Source organism: Chiloscyllium plagiosum, unplaced genomic scaffold, assembly GCF_037043375.1.
Source record: "Chiloscyllium plagiosum isolate Xiang-an unplaced genomic scaffold, Cpla_swu_hap1 HiC_scaffold_10, whole genome shotgun sequence".
Classification (NCBI taxonomy): domain Eukaryota; kingdom Metazoa; phylum Chordata; class Chondrichthyes; order Orectolobiformes; family Hemiscylliidae; genus Chiloscyllium; species Chiloscyllium plagiosum.
The window spans coordinates 91,830,077-91,845,750 of NW_028270148.1; the positions used below are offsets into that span (position 1 = coordinate 91,830,077).

Consider the following 15,674-nt stretch of genomic DNA (forward strand, 5'->3'; position numbering starts at 1 on the left):
AAGCATTGACCATCAACGACTAGTGTGAATCTAACCATTGTGGCTTGAATCGGAATGGTATTGCCATTGCTGAATTTTCCAATGTCAATGTCCTGGGGAGGGGAAGGGAGGTAAGGTGTTGTCATTGACTAGAAAATTAATTGGATCACCCTTTAAACACTGGCTACAAGAATAGGTCAAAAGTTCGGGATTCTGTTGCAAGAAACCTACCTTAAGTCTTCCCAATGTCTGTCCACTATATATAAAACACGAGTCAAAGGTTTTATGGAATATTCCATCAAACCTGGTCGAGTGCAGTTTGAAGAAGATTCAAAAAGCTCGGAAACCATCCAGGGCAAATCACCTTAGCCACCACCTTCCTCCTAACTGGACCTCAGTGGCAGTAGTGTGTACTGTCTTCAAGATACACTGCAATAACATACCAAGCTCCTTTGACAGAATCTTCCAAACCCATGATTGTTGCAACCTAGAAGGACTATCACTTGCTGCACGTTCCCTTGCAATCTACATGCCAGCCTGACTTGGAAATATTGCTTCACGTTGATGGGTCAAAACCCTGGAACCCTGCCTCATAACACTGTGAACACAGACCAAATGGACATAAATGTGGGTCGGTCTCAATAATTTTGAGTTTAGGCTAGGCAATATATGCTGTTGTTCTTGTGCTGACACATATGGGAATAAATACAAACTATGACTTCAGTCTTCAACATTTATCTTAATTTTGCAGCCCCACGCTTCTTCCCACTAATGTTCTTCCACACAGCCATATGTTGTCCCTAACACTCCCCAACCTAACATGGTACACAATGCTCCCTGCTGCATAAATTGCATTCCTCATGACATGTATCCCTTTCTTCCTTTCACATCCCTTGATGCGCACATATTGCCATTCGCTCCATTTCAGACATGGATACGAGAAGATATCCTCCACGCAGTCAGTCCCCTACCCACTATGCGTGAACTTTCACTTTCACATGCTTCTCGTGCACAACAAATGCTACTCTTACATGCAACCCCCTCCACACATACCTGGACCCCACCAGTGCATGTGCACCATATAGATTTCTGGATTTTTACCTCAAACATAAAGCAAATTGGCACAGGGCAAATAAAGGTTAATGAAATGAATGCATGGTTTTAAAGACTGGTGTTGGAGAAATAGGTTCTGGTTGCATAGTTGCTGGCACTAATACTGGCTGAGTAGGATCTGCATTATTGATACGTTTCACGTCTCAACTACGTTGAGGTTGCAGATTGAGTAAATTGTGTAATAAAGCAGGTAACAAGGGTTTTTAACCTAATAATAGCAAGAGTGAAAGTTATAAAGTGATAAACTGTGACATGAAGGGATAGAAAATATGTTTTTGAGAAAATAAACAGATTAGGCTGGCGGTTAATGTGATAACGCTAAACTAAAAGCTGTGTATTTGAATAAATGTAGCACTTCAGAACAAAAGAAATGAATTGAGAGAGAATATATGAATTTCAATTTGTGCTGTGACCTGATCGGAGACCTGGCTTCAGGATAACAAAAGTTGTGTCTGAATACTGAACAGCATATGACATTTAGGATGCACATGAAATTACGAAAAGATGAAGGGTTAGCTCTTGTTAATTAATCCTGATGTCACAGTAGAGAGAGTAACCCAAGGTCATAAAACGATAATGTAGAGTTGGTTTTAGAAGAGGTGAGAAATTATAAAGGCAAGAAGTCACTTCAAGAAGTGGTGTGCAGGTTCTATTGAGATGCAATAGGACTTGGGAGTTTGTCAGAAAGGATCAGCAATCTTGAGTGAGTTTGATGGACATAATGCCAGGAATAATCAGATGAACTAAGGCAATGTGGTTGAGTTCAGGAAAAGGTTTTGATGTTGTTTCTCAGAACAGCAGATTCTGCGGCCAACTGGAGAGCAGGCTCTGTTGGACCTTTGTTTCATGCAGTGAGTTAAAATTGATTTAGTGGCCTCATAATGAAGTGAAGCTACATCTCAACAAATCATTGGGCAGACCTTATTTGTAGTATTTTGTTCAGTTCTTGGCACCTTATTCAAGGACGGACATCAAAGTCCTGAAAAAAGTGCAAAGGAGATTTAGTAGAATAATACCAGCAATGAAGGATTTTATATACAAGGAAAGAGGGGAGAAATTGGGCCTACTCTCCTTGGAACAGAGAAGATTAGAGGTAAGTTTATTGAGGTGTTCAGAGTTGTGAACAATTTTGGTTGGTATCTCAGCAACTGAGGGTTGCAATTTCAAGATAGTTATCAAGGAAGGTAGGAGTAAGGTGAGGAGAAATGTGTTTCCTCAGAGTTGTTAGGATTTGTAATGTGCTCACTGGGAAAGTTGGGGAGACAGATTCTAAGGGAGGTTTCAAAACATAGCTGGATATATATTTAAGTGACGAATTTAGAGGGCTGCAACGATGGGTTTGGAGAATGGTATATTGGACCAGACAAGACCCCTCAAATTATTTTAAGTACCTAGATTCTAACTCTTGCTTATTTTAAAGGCAAATGAGAATGCTGTGTTCCAGATGCAATGTGACTCATCAAATTCCTCAACGTTAAGCAAAAACACAACTTATTTAAACACTTTATTTCTTTTGTTTGTATTTTAACTAAAACTTAACTGTGGATAATTTAACGGAATAATAGATGGAGCAACCATTACTAATTAACTGTTCCAAGATAGTAACATCCCATAAACACCTCCTTGGCAACAATGGCAACTTCAGAAAAATAGATTTGTCCTAACGGGTAACCTAGCTTCTAGCTGTAATGGAGAGAGAGAAAAGATAGTTTCTACTACTTCAAGCACACAACAGCAACTGTTTAAAGCTAAATCAAAAATTTAAAAATAACACTAGAAATCCTGGTTTGAGAGAACTGACCACACCCATCCAGGCTGCCTCCATTGTTTTAACGTTTTTGAAAAAAAAACCCAAGGCCTAACAAGCTGTTTACCTTTATGGTTTTGGTAGACTGCTTGGTGCCTCTGCCTTACAACCGGTCTTCAAAAAAAAACCAGAACAAAATAACCTCTTCAAGCCACAACATTGCCACAATGGGACTAGCTGGATAACTCTTTCAGGAACTGGTACAGATGTGATGGACCAAATGACTACCACCTGTACTGTAAATTTCTAAGATTTCTATGCGTTCCTGAGCAAGTAACATGGTGTGGATGAAGAAAATCTGGTGGATGTATAGGACTTGGATTTCTAGAAGGCATTAGATATAATGCTACAAATAGTATTGCAGAAAATCAGGGTTCATGGTATCGGTGGTAACCTTCGGATTGTAGATTGATGAACTAACAGGAAACACATTAGACATAAATGGATCATTTTCTGTCTGGCAAGATATGAGTTGCGTGCCACAGCAAGCAATGCTTAACTTATAAATTGTATATTAATATCTTGGATGAAGGTACCGAAGGTATGCTTGCTAAATTTGCTGATGTCACAATGACAGCAAGGAAAACAGTTTGTAAACTGGACATAAAGTGGCCACAAAGATTTAGAGAGGTTAGGTGAAATAGGCAAGATCTGCAAATGGAAGATAATGTTGGAAAAACATAAAATTGTCAATTTTTGGTAGAACGAATGAGTGTACAAGTGAAATGATAAGAGATGGTAGAACTTTCAGATGCAGTGGATGTAGATGCTGTTTGTCCATTGAGTCACAAAAGACTAATATGGAGATACAGGAAGTGCTTAGGAAAGCTGATAGAATCATCTTGTTTATAGTGAGTTGAATTGAATTTAAAATTCAGGAAGTTATGCTTTACTTTCTGGGGCATTGGTGAGACAACATGATAGAGTTCAGTGTGTCATAGTAATCTCTCCCTTTAAGGAAGGATGTAAATGCATTGGAAGCAGTTCAGAGAAAGTTTACTCAACCAATTCTTGCCATGGATAAGTTAACTTGGAGTATTATTTGGACCAGCTCAGCTTGTATCCGCTGGAGATAGAAGTTCGAAGAGGCAATTTGATTGACTAATAGAAGATCCTGAGGAGCCTTCACAGATATAGAAAGGATGATTTTTCTTTTGGGAGAATTGGAAGTAGAGTTGAGTTTTGAAAAGAAAATGTTGCTCATTTGTGACAAGTGAGGAAAAATATTTTGTGAGAAAGTTGAGACTGAGAAACTGTCTTTTTCAAAAGGCAGTAGAAACAGAATCTTAGAATATTTCGAAGGCAGAGAGAGTCATGTTCTTAAGCATTGGGTTAAAAGGTGATTAGGGGTAAGCAGGAACATAGTTATCAGATGGACCATTATCCTGTGGATTGGCAGAGCAGGCTCAATGGGCTCAGTGGTTTTTTTTGTGCTCCTGACTTTTGTATGTTCACATGTATACCCTACACCAAATACATGGACCCCCCCCATATAGCATGTGAATACGCATTCCATACCAAACACATAACTTGTGACTCAGGACAGGAACTGCTGCCAGTAAAGGCTGTTGAAAATGCATTACCATCCTGTCCTGGTCAACCAATGTCAATACAATGGTCAAGAAAGAATAACGTCACCTCAACTTCCTCAATAGGCTAAGGAAATTCAGCATGTCCACAATGACTCCTACAATTTTTATTGATACACTTTTGAAAGCATTCTGTCTGGTTGCATCACAGCTTGGTATGGCAACTGTTCTACAGAGGGCCATGAACACATCTCATTCCCATCATGCAGATCAGCCTTCCATCCATGTCCATATCATCAAAGCCCGCTCCCTTTCCAGTTATACTCTATTCCCTCCTCTTCCATCAGGCAGAAAATATACAAGTTTGAATGTACATGCAAACAGTTTTGAAGATCAAATTTTTCCCCACTGTTACCAGACTTTTGAACCACCTCTCATGTTAAATTTGACCTCTGTCTCTGTACCTTGTGACGATGCTTTCACTTTAAAAAAGGTTCTTTTGTCTTGGGTTTTTTTGTGAAGAGAGGTTATAAAGGCAGAAGTGTCAACTCAGCTATGACAGACAGCCTAAATAAACAACTTCGGAGGCCTTTACCTTTTGTTTTAAGAAGTTGGAAGAATTGGAACAACTTGAATAGGAGTGGCCAGTTCTCGCAGCTCAGACTTTCTAGTTTGCTTTTGCTTTAGCAATCAAAAGCTGTTTGGGATTCCAGAAAAGATGGAGCTTCTGTGAATGATTCCTAGTTGCTACTTATTCTGAAATCTCTCTTAATGTTGTTTTCTCCTGGATTGGAGAACTGCACTTAAGAATTTATGTCTGAATTTACCATGTTGCCAAGAAATGTGTGAATGGGGTATAACATATTGCAACAGTTAATTAGTAATAGGTACTGCATCTGTTATTCAGTTAAACTTTTCAATGGTTTGGTTACTCAAAATTCCTCTTTGTTTTGTTTTGTATTTTAAGTATTGTGTTTAAATAAATTGTTTTGCATAAAGTCACATCACATCTGGAAGATGCACTTGACATCTATCTTCTAAAATGAGCAAAAGTCAGGGTTGAGGCTCCTTTCTTAAAATATTTTGAGGGGTCTGGTTTGGTCCATATCTACCTTTTCTGTGGCTGTAACATTGTACTCTGTTCTGTTACCCTGATGCACTTTGTATGGTACGATCTACCTGATTATCACACAAAGCAATACTTTTCACTGTATCTCGGCACAAGTATTATGAATTAATCAAACTCAAACCACTGGGCTTTAGTAAATGGGAGGATAAAATATAAAGGTAAAAAAGCTATGATGAACGGTTTGGCCCCAGCTTGTCAATTGTGACCACTTCTCTGCACCACTTTAGGATGTATGTCATTGCTTTCCAGAGGATGTAGAGGACCTTTACAAGAATATGGTTATTCTCCCAGTAGTGGAGCAGGCTAATTGGAGATTTCGTTGGGGTGTTCAAAATGTTTAATTTTTGGTGTAACAACTGAGAAATTGTTTCTGTTGACAAAGTGTTGGTAAATGACTCAGTTTAAAGTTGATTTACAGATTAGACATTGGCCAAATGGGGAAATTGTTTACCATGTAGTGAGGCATTGTGATCTGAAGTGCACTGCCTGAAAGGATTGTGGAAGCAAGGTGGGAAAGAGCTTTCAAAGAGGAGCTGGATAAATGCCTGCATGAAAAACACAAGGATTCTGGGTAATCCAAGATGGAGGATGGGATAAATTTCTGGCTGTAAAAGGCTGCTTTTTTTTTTTGAGGTATTTTAGGTAGTGGAGGTGATTTGCCTCTAATTCCAGGAGCAGCAATGACTGTTTTATATGCTGGAGAGAGAAAGAAACCCACACTGCTAACTGACAGCACTGAACCTGCCTTTACTGTTTGAATTCCTGTATCGCTGGACATTGGAGTGCATCTAGGAAAACTTAACAAGCAGTGAAATTCACAACTGATTTGAGAGGAACCTGTTTGGGAGCGGTCACGGCACAGAAACAGATAAGTGAATAGCTTTAAGTATATTGCTATAATCTACAATAGTGAGTAGAATGGGTTCTTTCTTGATTATATGTTTTATTGACGGTATTAGGCAAGAACTTTCAAAAGCTGATTGGGGTCAGATGTTCGCAGGTAAAGGGACAGCTGGAAAATGGGAAGCCTTCAGAAGTGACATAACGAGTTCAGGTGAAAGGAAAGGCTGGTATGTATAGAAAATGCTAGATGCCTAAAGAAATTGAAAGTTTGGTTAAGAAAAAGAAGGAAGCATATGTAAGTTGTAGACAGGATAGGTCGAGTGAATCCTTAGAGTATAAAGGCATTAGGAATATACTTAAGAGGAAAATCAGGAGGGCAAAAAGGGGACAAGAAATAGCTTTGGCAAATAGAATTAAGGAGAATCCAAGGGGATTTTATAAATACATTTAAGGACAAAAGGATAACTAGGGAGAGAATAGGGCCCCTCCAAGACCAATAAGGCGACCTATGTGTGGAGCCGAGGAGATGGGGGAGATAGTAAACAAGTATTTTGCATCAGTGTTTACTGTGGAGGAGGGCAGGGAAGATATAAAATGTAGGGAAATAGATGGTAACATCTTGAAAAATGTCCATATTACAGAGGAGGAAGTGCTGGATGTCTTGAAATGCATAAACCTGGATAAATCCCCAGGACTTGATCAGGTGTACCCTAGAACTATGTGGGAAGCTAGGTAAGTGATTACTAGGCCCCTTGCTGAGATACTTGTTACATCGATAGTCACAAGTGAGGTGCTGGAAGACTGTCGGAAGGCTAACGTGGCACCACTATTTAAGAAAAGTGGTAAGGATAAGCCAGAGAACGATAGACCGGTGGTGGGCAAGTTGTTGGAATTGAGAATGTGTATAGGGTATAGGCAGGCAGGGAAAGAGTTAAGTTCTGAGTTTTGTGCAACAAGAGGTTCAGCTGAGCATGACTCAGACCAGATAAGAACTTAATTAGCATTGGAACGCTGGAGGCAAGGGTAATGGGTTAACAAGGTGCAAAAGCAGTCATTATGTAGAGCCATTTAACAAGATGACGTAGCATTCAATATGTAACGTCAGTTAACAAGGTGAAAAGTATCCATTGTATGAATCCAGTTAACTGTCAATGTATAATGGAAAAGGGTTTGGTCTCTGCTATTGATACTCGTTAATTACAATAGTTACCAATTAATATGTATGTTGCCTTATCTGGATGCTCCTCCCTGTGAAATGACTGTATTGTTCATTGAGAAACTGCTGTTCCAGAGAACTCAGGCCCCTGTGCACATGGGCAATTGTTCTCTCTCCCTCCAGGGCCCAGAATAAAGATGAAGAAGGTAAAACTATACTGTGTTTCTGAGCGTTTTGCTTCGACTGGTGGGGTGGGAGTGAGATAATATTTGCCTAGTCGGCAGGATCCAAACGAATAGTTACGATTGGATGGTATCAGCGGCCACCCAGAACATCGGTGTTTCGAGATGGACGGACCTACAAGGTAAGATTTAAGTCCTTGGTCCCTCTCGATATTCCTATGTGCTGGAGACAATCCCCTCACTCAGTCACTCTCTGTTCTGCGATAATTAGCTCAGTCGAGAGATAGAATTTTGCAAGAGCGCTAGCAGGCAGAGATTAGAGTCCTCTGCGCTGCATTGGGGGTGGGGGTGTGTGATTGAGATTAGAGTCCTCTTCGCGGCACTGGGGTTCAAGTCCCCTGGGGTGGGTTTGATTGAGGTTCAAGTCCTCTCCGCGATACTGGGGTTCGAGTCTACTGGGTAGATTGATTTCAGGTTCGCACTGTGCTGAGCTTTGAGCTCTCTGTGTTTAATTGGGGTTTGAGTTCTCTGTGTTTCAGTGGGATTTGAGTCCCTGTGAGGAGTAAAGTGAGAAAGGAGTTAAAACCCCTAGTGGTGAAATTTGAGGCTCTGCGAATCTTTGTTCTAGGGAAGAGAGTGGCTTGGATTCCGGCGCCATGTGATCTGCAGCAACGGCTTTCTCTTTTTATTAGTGTAATTTCACTGAAGAGATGCAAAAAAAAATGAGAAGTGCTGAAATTAAGGTTGGACTAATACTTGGGTTGGAAAAAAAGAACTACATGTAGATTGTGCCATGTTGAGATTGTTGTTTAAAAATTTTGATTTGTCAAATTACTGGTTCAGAAAATCCTTTTTTAAGTAACTGTTTTGCCTTGTTTGAATCAGGGTCTCAGTGTGTTTTGTGGGCTATGTAATGGGGCAGATTTTGTTTTTACATTGAAACTGTACAACATTATGTCCTTTTTAAAATGATCAAACTTGTAAACTCAAAATAAATTGAGTGCCTTGAGCCCCTGATGTGTTTGCAATTCTGCACTGCCTGTGTTTAAAAAGAAAATTGGGGCAAGTGATCGTGCTGTAGACAGATGAGAGTATTGTATTATAATATTTTTGCTGCTGTGTTTTTAATGCGGAGTGTTCACAAAAGGAAGAGTGCATTTTTTGTTTGATGTTTAGTTAAGATTTTCGAGAGAACATGAGGCTGAGCTGCATAAATTCTGTTAATTATCGTTAAGTCTTCATTGGCCCCCTTCATATTGCAAATTCAAAGAATGTTGATCTCTACCAAAGTTGCCACTGTAATTTCAATGTTTTATTTGGGAAGTTTCATTTGGAGACCATATTTTAAAATATTCAGCATTTGTTTCCCATGAAAATTTGAGATTTAAATCTGAACTGAAACTGCCTCTTCAATTGCTAAAGCACAGGAAACATTTTGTTGTTTTCTTGCTGTTCCAGACTTTCGAAATACTTTTCCTGACACCTTTCATATTAGCCAAGTATCAATTTGTAAAAGGGAAATAATTTTTGAATAACCTGAACGGAGGCAACCGAGGGTTAGATTTTTGTTTGTAATTGACTGAATTGTTTAGGCAGTACAATTTAGAAGTTTATGGATTGTATAAAACTTGATAATGTCATAAATAGTGAACAGAATAACAGACTTCAAGAATTCAGAGAAGGTTGAAATAGGCAGACACAATTTAGTGTAGTTAAATGTGTGACAGTCTTCATATTGATATCCACCTTGGTAAGGAAGGTATGAGAGAGGAAATGCAAAGATACTTTCAGCACCTAACATTGTCTCTAGAGTTTCTCCATTCACAGGTAAAGCACACCTTAGGACCACCTCCTACCCCTCCTCAACCTGATCCAACAGATTCAATCAGCTCCCTAGTCAAAAGTGAAGAACCTAGCAACAATGAAGAGGAGATCAGTACTTTTTTGTCAGTGGCCTTCCTACGGACATTAAACCATGTAAGCTTTACCTTGCCTTTTGATCATTTAAGGGATATGAAGATTCACTGATTAAGCTAACATCACAACCTCCAGTTGGCTTTGTTACATTTAACGGCAGAGTGGGAGCAGATGCGGCAAAGAATGCTGCATTCACCTAGCCTGCAGCTGCTCCACTGCACGCTCAGATGTGCTGGTATCCTCCATCTGAAGCATCTCTGGAAGAACAGAAGTCTTGTCAGTGTTAAGTATTTAACTGCCCTCATCCAAGAAATCAGATTTCTCTGAGGAGTGATGCAAGAACAGACTGAATTTTGTTTTCAGGTTGGACTTTACTGAAGGAGGCTTTAGAGAACTGGCTTGTTTCCACTCGACTTGGAGGGGATGGAGTGGTCACTAAGGACTGTGGATTTAAGAACTTCACTGGTGAATCTTTTTTCCACATGCGAGGATTCTTCAAACTCTAATTGCTGTAATGGACTAGCAGTTTTTGTTGTTATCATCATGGTATGCTGTGTGTCAATAACTTGCTTTAATACTGGCTGTCAGAGTCTTATGAAAGCTGGTAGTACCATCTTGATGATTATCATGTGTTGATAAAAGGAGGGAATGAGAATTTTTGTGTTTTGTGAGGCAGGAAATTCAGCTCAGCTTGACTCAAATTAAGAGAGGTTTGTGAAGCAAGAGGTTCAGCTGAGTATGACTCAGTTCAGATAAGAACTTACAGTTAACATTGAGGTGATGGATGCAAAGGTAATGGGTTAACAAGGTGGAAAAACATTCATTATGTAGAGCTATTTAACAAGATGAGGTAGCATTTGGTATGTAAAGGCAGTTTAACAAGGTGAAAAATATTCATTATGTGGAATCAGATATTCATTGTGCAACAGCAGATGACTTAATCTTTACTATTGACATGTTGATTGTAACGGTCACCCAATCAATATGTATGTTGTCTTATCTGGATGCTCCTCTTTGTAAAATGACTATATAGTGCATTAAGAAACTGCAGTTCCAGAGAAGACCATGAACTCATGTCACTGTGAAAATGGGCGATCGTTCTCTTTCCCTCCAGGGCCCAGAATAATGGTGAAAGAGATAAAACGACACTGTGTCTCTGAGTGTTTTGCTTTAACTGAGGCGGGAAATGGGAAGGCAGGTGATCACTTTCATGACAGTGACCACAATTCAGTTATGTTTTCTTTAGCAATGGAAAGGCATGGGGAAATACATCAGGACAAGATTGTAGCTGGGGGAAAGGCAATTATGATGTGATCAGGCAAGACCGAGGGTGCATCGGATGGGGAAGGACACTTCATGGGGTGGACACAGTTGAAATTTGGAGCTGGTTCAAGGGGCAGCTATTGTATGTACCTGTCCGGCAGGGAGGAAGTGGTTGAGTGAGAGAACCAGTGTTTACCAAGGAAGTTGAATTTCTTGTCAAGAGGTAGAAGGAGGCTTATGCTGAAAATGTGTTGCCAGAAAAGCGCAGCAGGTCAGGCAGCATCCATGGAGCAGGAGAATCGACGTTTTGGGCATGAGCCCTTCTTCAGAAGCTCTCTTCCAAAATCTTGCAAGGATGCCTTCCTTGAAGAAGCTCTCTTCCAAAATCACTTTCTCCTAGAAGATTTTAACCTACTGCAAATCCTCTTGCAAGGATGCCTTCCTTGAAGAAGCTTTCTTCCAAAATTTCCAGCAACACATTTTCAGCTCTGATCTCCAGCATCTGCAGTCCTCACTTTCTCCTCGAAGATTTTAGCCTACTGCGAATCCTCTTGCAAGGATGCCTTCCTTGAAGAAGCTCTCTTCCAAAAGCTCCTTGGATGCTGTCTGACCTGCTGCGCTTTTCCAGCAACACATTTTCAGCTCTAATCTCCAGCATCTGCAGTCCTCACTTTCTCCTAGAAGGAGGCTTATGTAAAGATGTGACGTGAAGTGGGTGCTTGAGAGTTACAAGTTAGCCAGGAAGGACCTAAAGAGCCAGGAACAGACAGGAGATATCTTTGGCAGGTAGGATCAAGGAAAACCCCAAAGTTTTCTATAGGTATGTCAGGAGTAAAAGAATAACTTTGATAAGATTAGCGGCCAGTCAAGGACAGTAGTGGGAAGTTGTACGTGGAACTCCGAGGTAGGAGAGGTGCAGAATGAATATTTTTTTCAGTATTCACGCAATAAAAGACAATTTTGTCAAGGAGAATACTGAGGTACAGCCTATTAGACTAGACTGGTTTGGGGTTCATAAGGAGGAGGTGTCAGCAATTCTAGAAAGTATGAAAATATGTGTCTCCTGGGCCCGTTGGGATTTATCCTAGAATTCTCTGGCAAGCTAGGGAGGACATTGCAGAGCCCTTGGCTTTGATTTTTATGTTGTCATTGTCAACAGGAATAGTGCCAGAAGACTGGATGATAGCAAATGTTGTCCCCTTGTTCAAGAAGGGGAGTAGAGACAATCCTGGTAATTGTAGACTAGTGAGCCTCAGTTCTTTTGTGGGCAAAGTTTTGGAAAGGAGTATAAGAAAGAGGAATAATTTAATTAGGGCTGGTCAACACGGTTTTGTGAAGAGTAGTTTGTGCCTCACAAGCCTTATTGAGTTCTTTAAGAGGATGACCAAACAGATGGATGAGGGTAAAGCAGTTGATGTGGTGTATATGGATTTCAGTGCAGCATTTGATAAGATTCCCCACAGGAGGCGAATGCAGAAAATACGGAAGCATGGGACTGAGAGTGATTTAGTGGTTTGGATCAGAAATGGGCGAGCTGAAAGAAAACAGAGGTGGTGGTTGATGGGGAATGTTCATTCTGGAGTTCAGTATCTAATGGTGTACCGCAAGGATTTGTTTTGGGGCCACTCCTGTTTCACTTTTTTAATGACTTGGATGAGGGGGTTAGAAGGATGGGTTCGTAAAATTGCGGACAACACTAAAGTCGGTGGAATTGTGGACAGTGCGGAAGGATGTTGCAGGTTACAGAGGGACGTAGATTAGCTGCAAAGCTGGGCTGAGAGATGGCAAATCTAGTTGAATGTGGAAAAGTGTGAGGTGATTGACTTTGGAAGGAGTAACAGGAATATAGAGTACTTGGCGAATGGTAAGATGTGGATGAGCAGAGCGAAATCTGTGTCCATGTGCATAGATCCCTGAAAGTTGCCACCCAGATTTATAGGGTTGTAAAGAAGCCATATGGTGTGGTTCGCTTTTATTGGTTGAGGGATTGTGTTTCAAGCCATGAGGTCATATTGCAGCTGTACACAAATCTGGCGTGGCTGCACTTGGACTACTGTGTACAGTTCTTGTTGCTGCATTATAGGGAGGACGTGGAAGCATTGGAAAGAGTGCAGAGGAGGTTTACTCGGATGTTTCCTGGTATGGAGAAAAGGCTGAGGGACTTGAGGCTGTTTTTGTTAGGGAGAAGGTTAAGAGGTGACTTAACAAATGCAGACAAGATGATCAGACGATCAGGTGGATAGTGAGAGCCTTTTTCCTCGGATGGCGATGGCTTGCATGAGGGAACGTAGCTCTAAATTGAGGGGTGATAGATATAGGACAGATGTCAGAGGTAGGTTCTTTACTCAAATAGTAGTAAAGGATGGAATGCCCTGCTTGCCCGAAGCAAGAAGATTCCTTCATTGGCTTGATAGATGTGCACTGAAATTCTGCAGGGCAAACAAGAAGCAACTAATTATCAGAAACTGATTTTACAAGTCCATTATTCACCCGCATGACACATGGTAAGCAACCATGTCACAAGTGTAGAATGGTTGCAGTAGTGTGCATTATGATTGAAGCCAACATTATTACTGATTTAAGTCTGATCCCAGACTGAAACCAGGCATGATTATTGGGCTTATTCTATTTTATGTTCATTTCTTTTATTAATTAACTTTTGTTTTACTGCAGCAAAATCTGCAGCGTTGCATACTTATGTTTCAGCAAGTACTGCTTAGTTCATTGTTTAATTTATTTTGATTTTAACAAACTCCCTATAACACAAATTCAAAGATTTTTAAACACACAATAAAAATATGATGCCAATAAATACACATCACTACTTTATAAACTGAAAAGCAAAAATTATTTTTTTACACAAATCTGTTCCCTGGTACAGTATTCAAAAACATATCTGGTATTGTACCCAAAAGACTACTCAAATACTCTCACCAGACTTTGTTTTTAACACCTTGATAACTTCAAGTCATTTGTGACTTTAACATAAGCTAGAACAACAAATAAGTTCTTCCTGGAGCTGTTATGCACCTGGGCTTAAAAGTACTCAGCTTGAAGAAATTGCGTCAAGATTTAGTCTCAAATCGGAAGTTTTGGGACTGTCAATAACTCTTCACTCTAATGCAATCTAATTTTGCTACATCCTTCCCCTCTCACGATCACTGGTCTATATGGCCATTTTCACCCAAGGCCTTCAAAGAATTGCCCAAAACTCAAAGCAAAACTTAAAACACATCACTCCCTTTCACCTACGGGTGCTTCTTTTCAGCTTAAAAATAACCTCGCATGACTTTCTAAACTGGAGTTTGTTTTGTTTCGTCTTAAATCCCTGCCAATATTAACAAAAAAAAATCATTCATTCTCAAGCTTGGCTTCAAAAAATGTTTTAAATGAAATCCCTTGTGGCTAGGGAACACTTACAAATTAACTTCAGTTATTCAACAAAACCCATATCTGAATAACTCAAAACTCAAGAGCCCAAATTTGCAATACATAGTATTAAAAGCACATACATAATCTACCAGTAGTTCAGAAAACATTTTCACTTCCGATAATTATTCTGTTCCTTTTTGCAACGCTCATATGCATCTGGCTGCAACTTATTACATTCCAAATTATAACCATTTGCCATTAAAAGTATATATCTTTTAAATTAATGTATTCATGGAATGTGGGCATCACTAATTGGGCCAGCACATGCTGCCCATCTCTGATTACTTGAGAAGGTGGTAGTAGTGAGCAGCCTTCTTGAACTGATGCAGCTCATTTGGTCGAGGTACACTCACAGTGCCTTAAGAGTTGGAATTTTAAGATTCTGAGACAGCAACACTGAAGGAATGTTATATGATAACTTTCCAATTCGGGATGGTGAGTGACTTGCAGAGGTACTTCTAAGTGTCAGCATTTCAATGTTCTTGTTGCTCTTGCCCTTCTAAGTGGTAGTGGCCCTGAGCTTGGAAGGTATTTTCTGCATTAGCCCATTGTGGGGAATCTTATTTAACGTTTTACTGCAATCCATATACAACACATCAACTGCTTTACCTGTTTCCACCTGTTTGGTCACCCTCTCAAAGAACTTGCTAAGGTTTATGAGGCACAACCTACGTTTCACAAAACCGTGTTGATAATAGGGAAGATACAAGAGTTCATTATCAAGGACTTTCCCACAGACCACTTAAGTAAACTGTGGTAGAATCAGATACAGTCAGTATGGATGTGCAAAAGGGAAATTGATGCTTAACAAATCTACTGGAATCTTTTTGAGGATGTAACTCGTACAGTTGATTGGGGGAGCCAGTAGTTCTAATTTATTTGGGCTTTGAGAAGGCTTTTGATAAAGTCCCGCAGAAGAGATTAATATGTAAAATTGAAGCACATGGGATTTGGATAGTATATTGAGGTGGGTGAAAAATTGGTTAGCAGATAGGAAACAAATGCATAGTTTTCTGAATGGCAGGCATTGACTGGTGGGGTATCGCAGGGATCGGTCCCCAGCTATTCATAATATATGTTAATAATTTAGATGAGGGAACGAAATGTGATACCTTTAAAGTTTTCAGAAAACACAGAGCTGAGTTGAAGGGTCAACTGTGAGGAGAATACAGAGATATTGCAGTGTTTTTTTATGGACAGGCGGAATGAGTAGACAACTGCATGCAACTTCAATGTGGGATATGTAAGGTTATCCATTTTGGTAGCAAAAATAGGATAGATTATTATTTGAAAGACTGTAAATTGAGAGAATGTTCAACAAGAC

At 39.9% G+C, this 15,674-nt stretch overlaps 1 protein-coding gene across 5 annotated transcripts in view; it reads left to right on the forward strand.

Annotated features, from left to right (window-relative positions):
* sos1 (son of sevenless homolog 1 (Drosophila)) overlaps positions 1 to 15,674 on the forward strand; it is a 301,150-nt gene that overhangs the window by 138,825 nt on the left and 146,651 nt on the right. For 2 of the 5 annotated variants that reach the window (XM_043696380.2, XM_043696381.2), the window contains exon 1: positions 9,485 to 9,715. The exons of the other annotated variants lie outside the window; for them this stretch is intronic. In XM_043696380.2, the coding sequence (XP_043552315.2) occupies positions 9,500 to 9,715 (216 nt within the window). In that variant the 5' untranslated portion in view covers positions 9,485 to 9,499. Of the gene's footprint in view, positions 1 to 9,484; positions 9,716 to 15,674 lie in introns of those variants that run through there. 5 annotated transcript variants of the gene reach the window in all.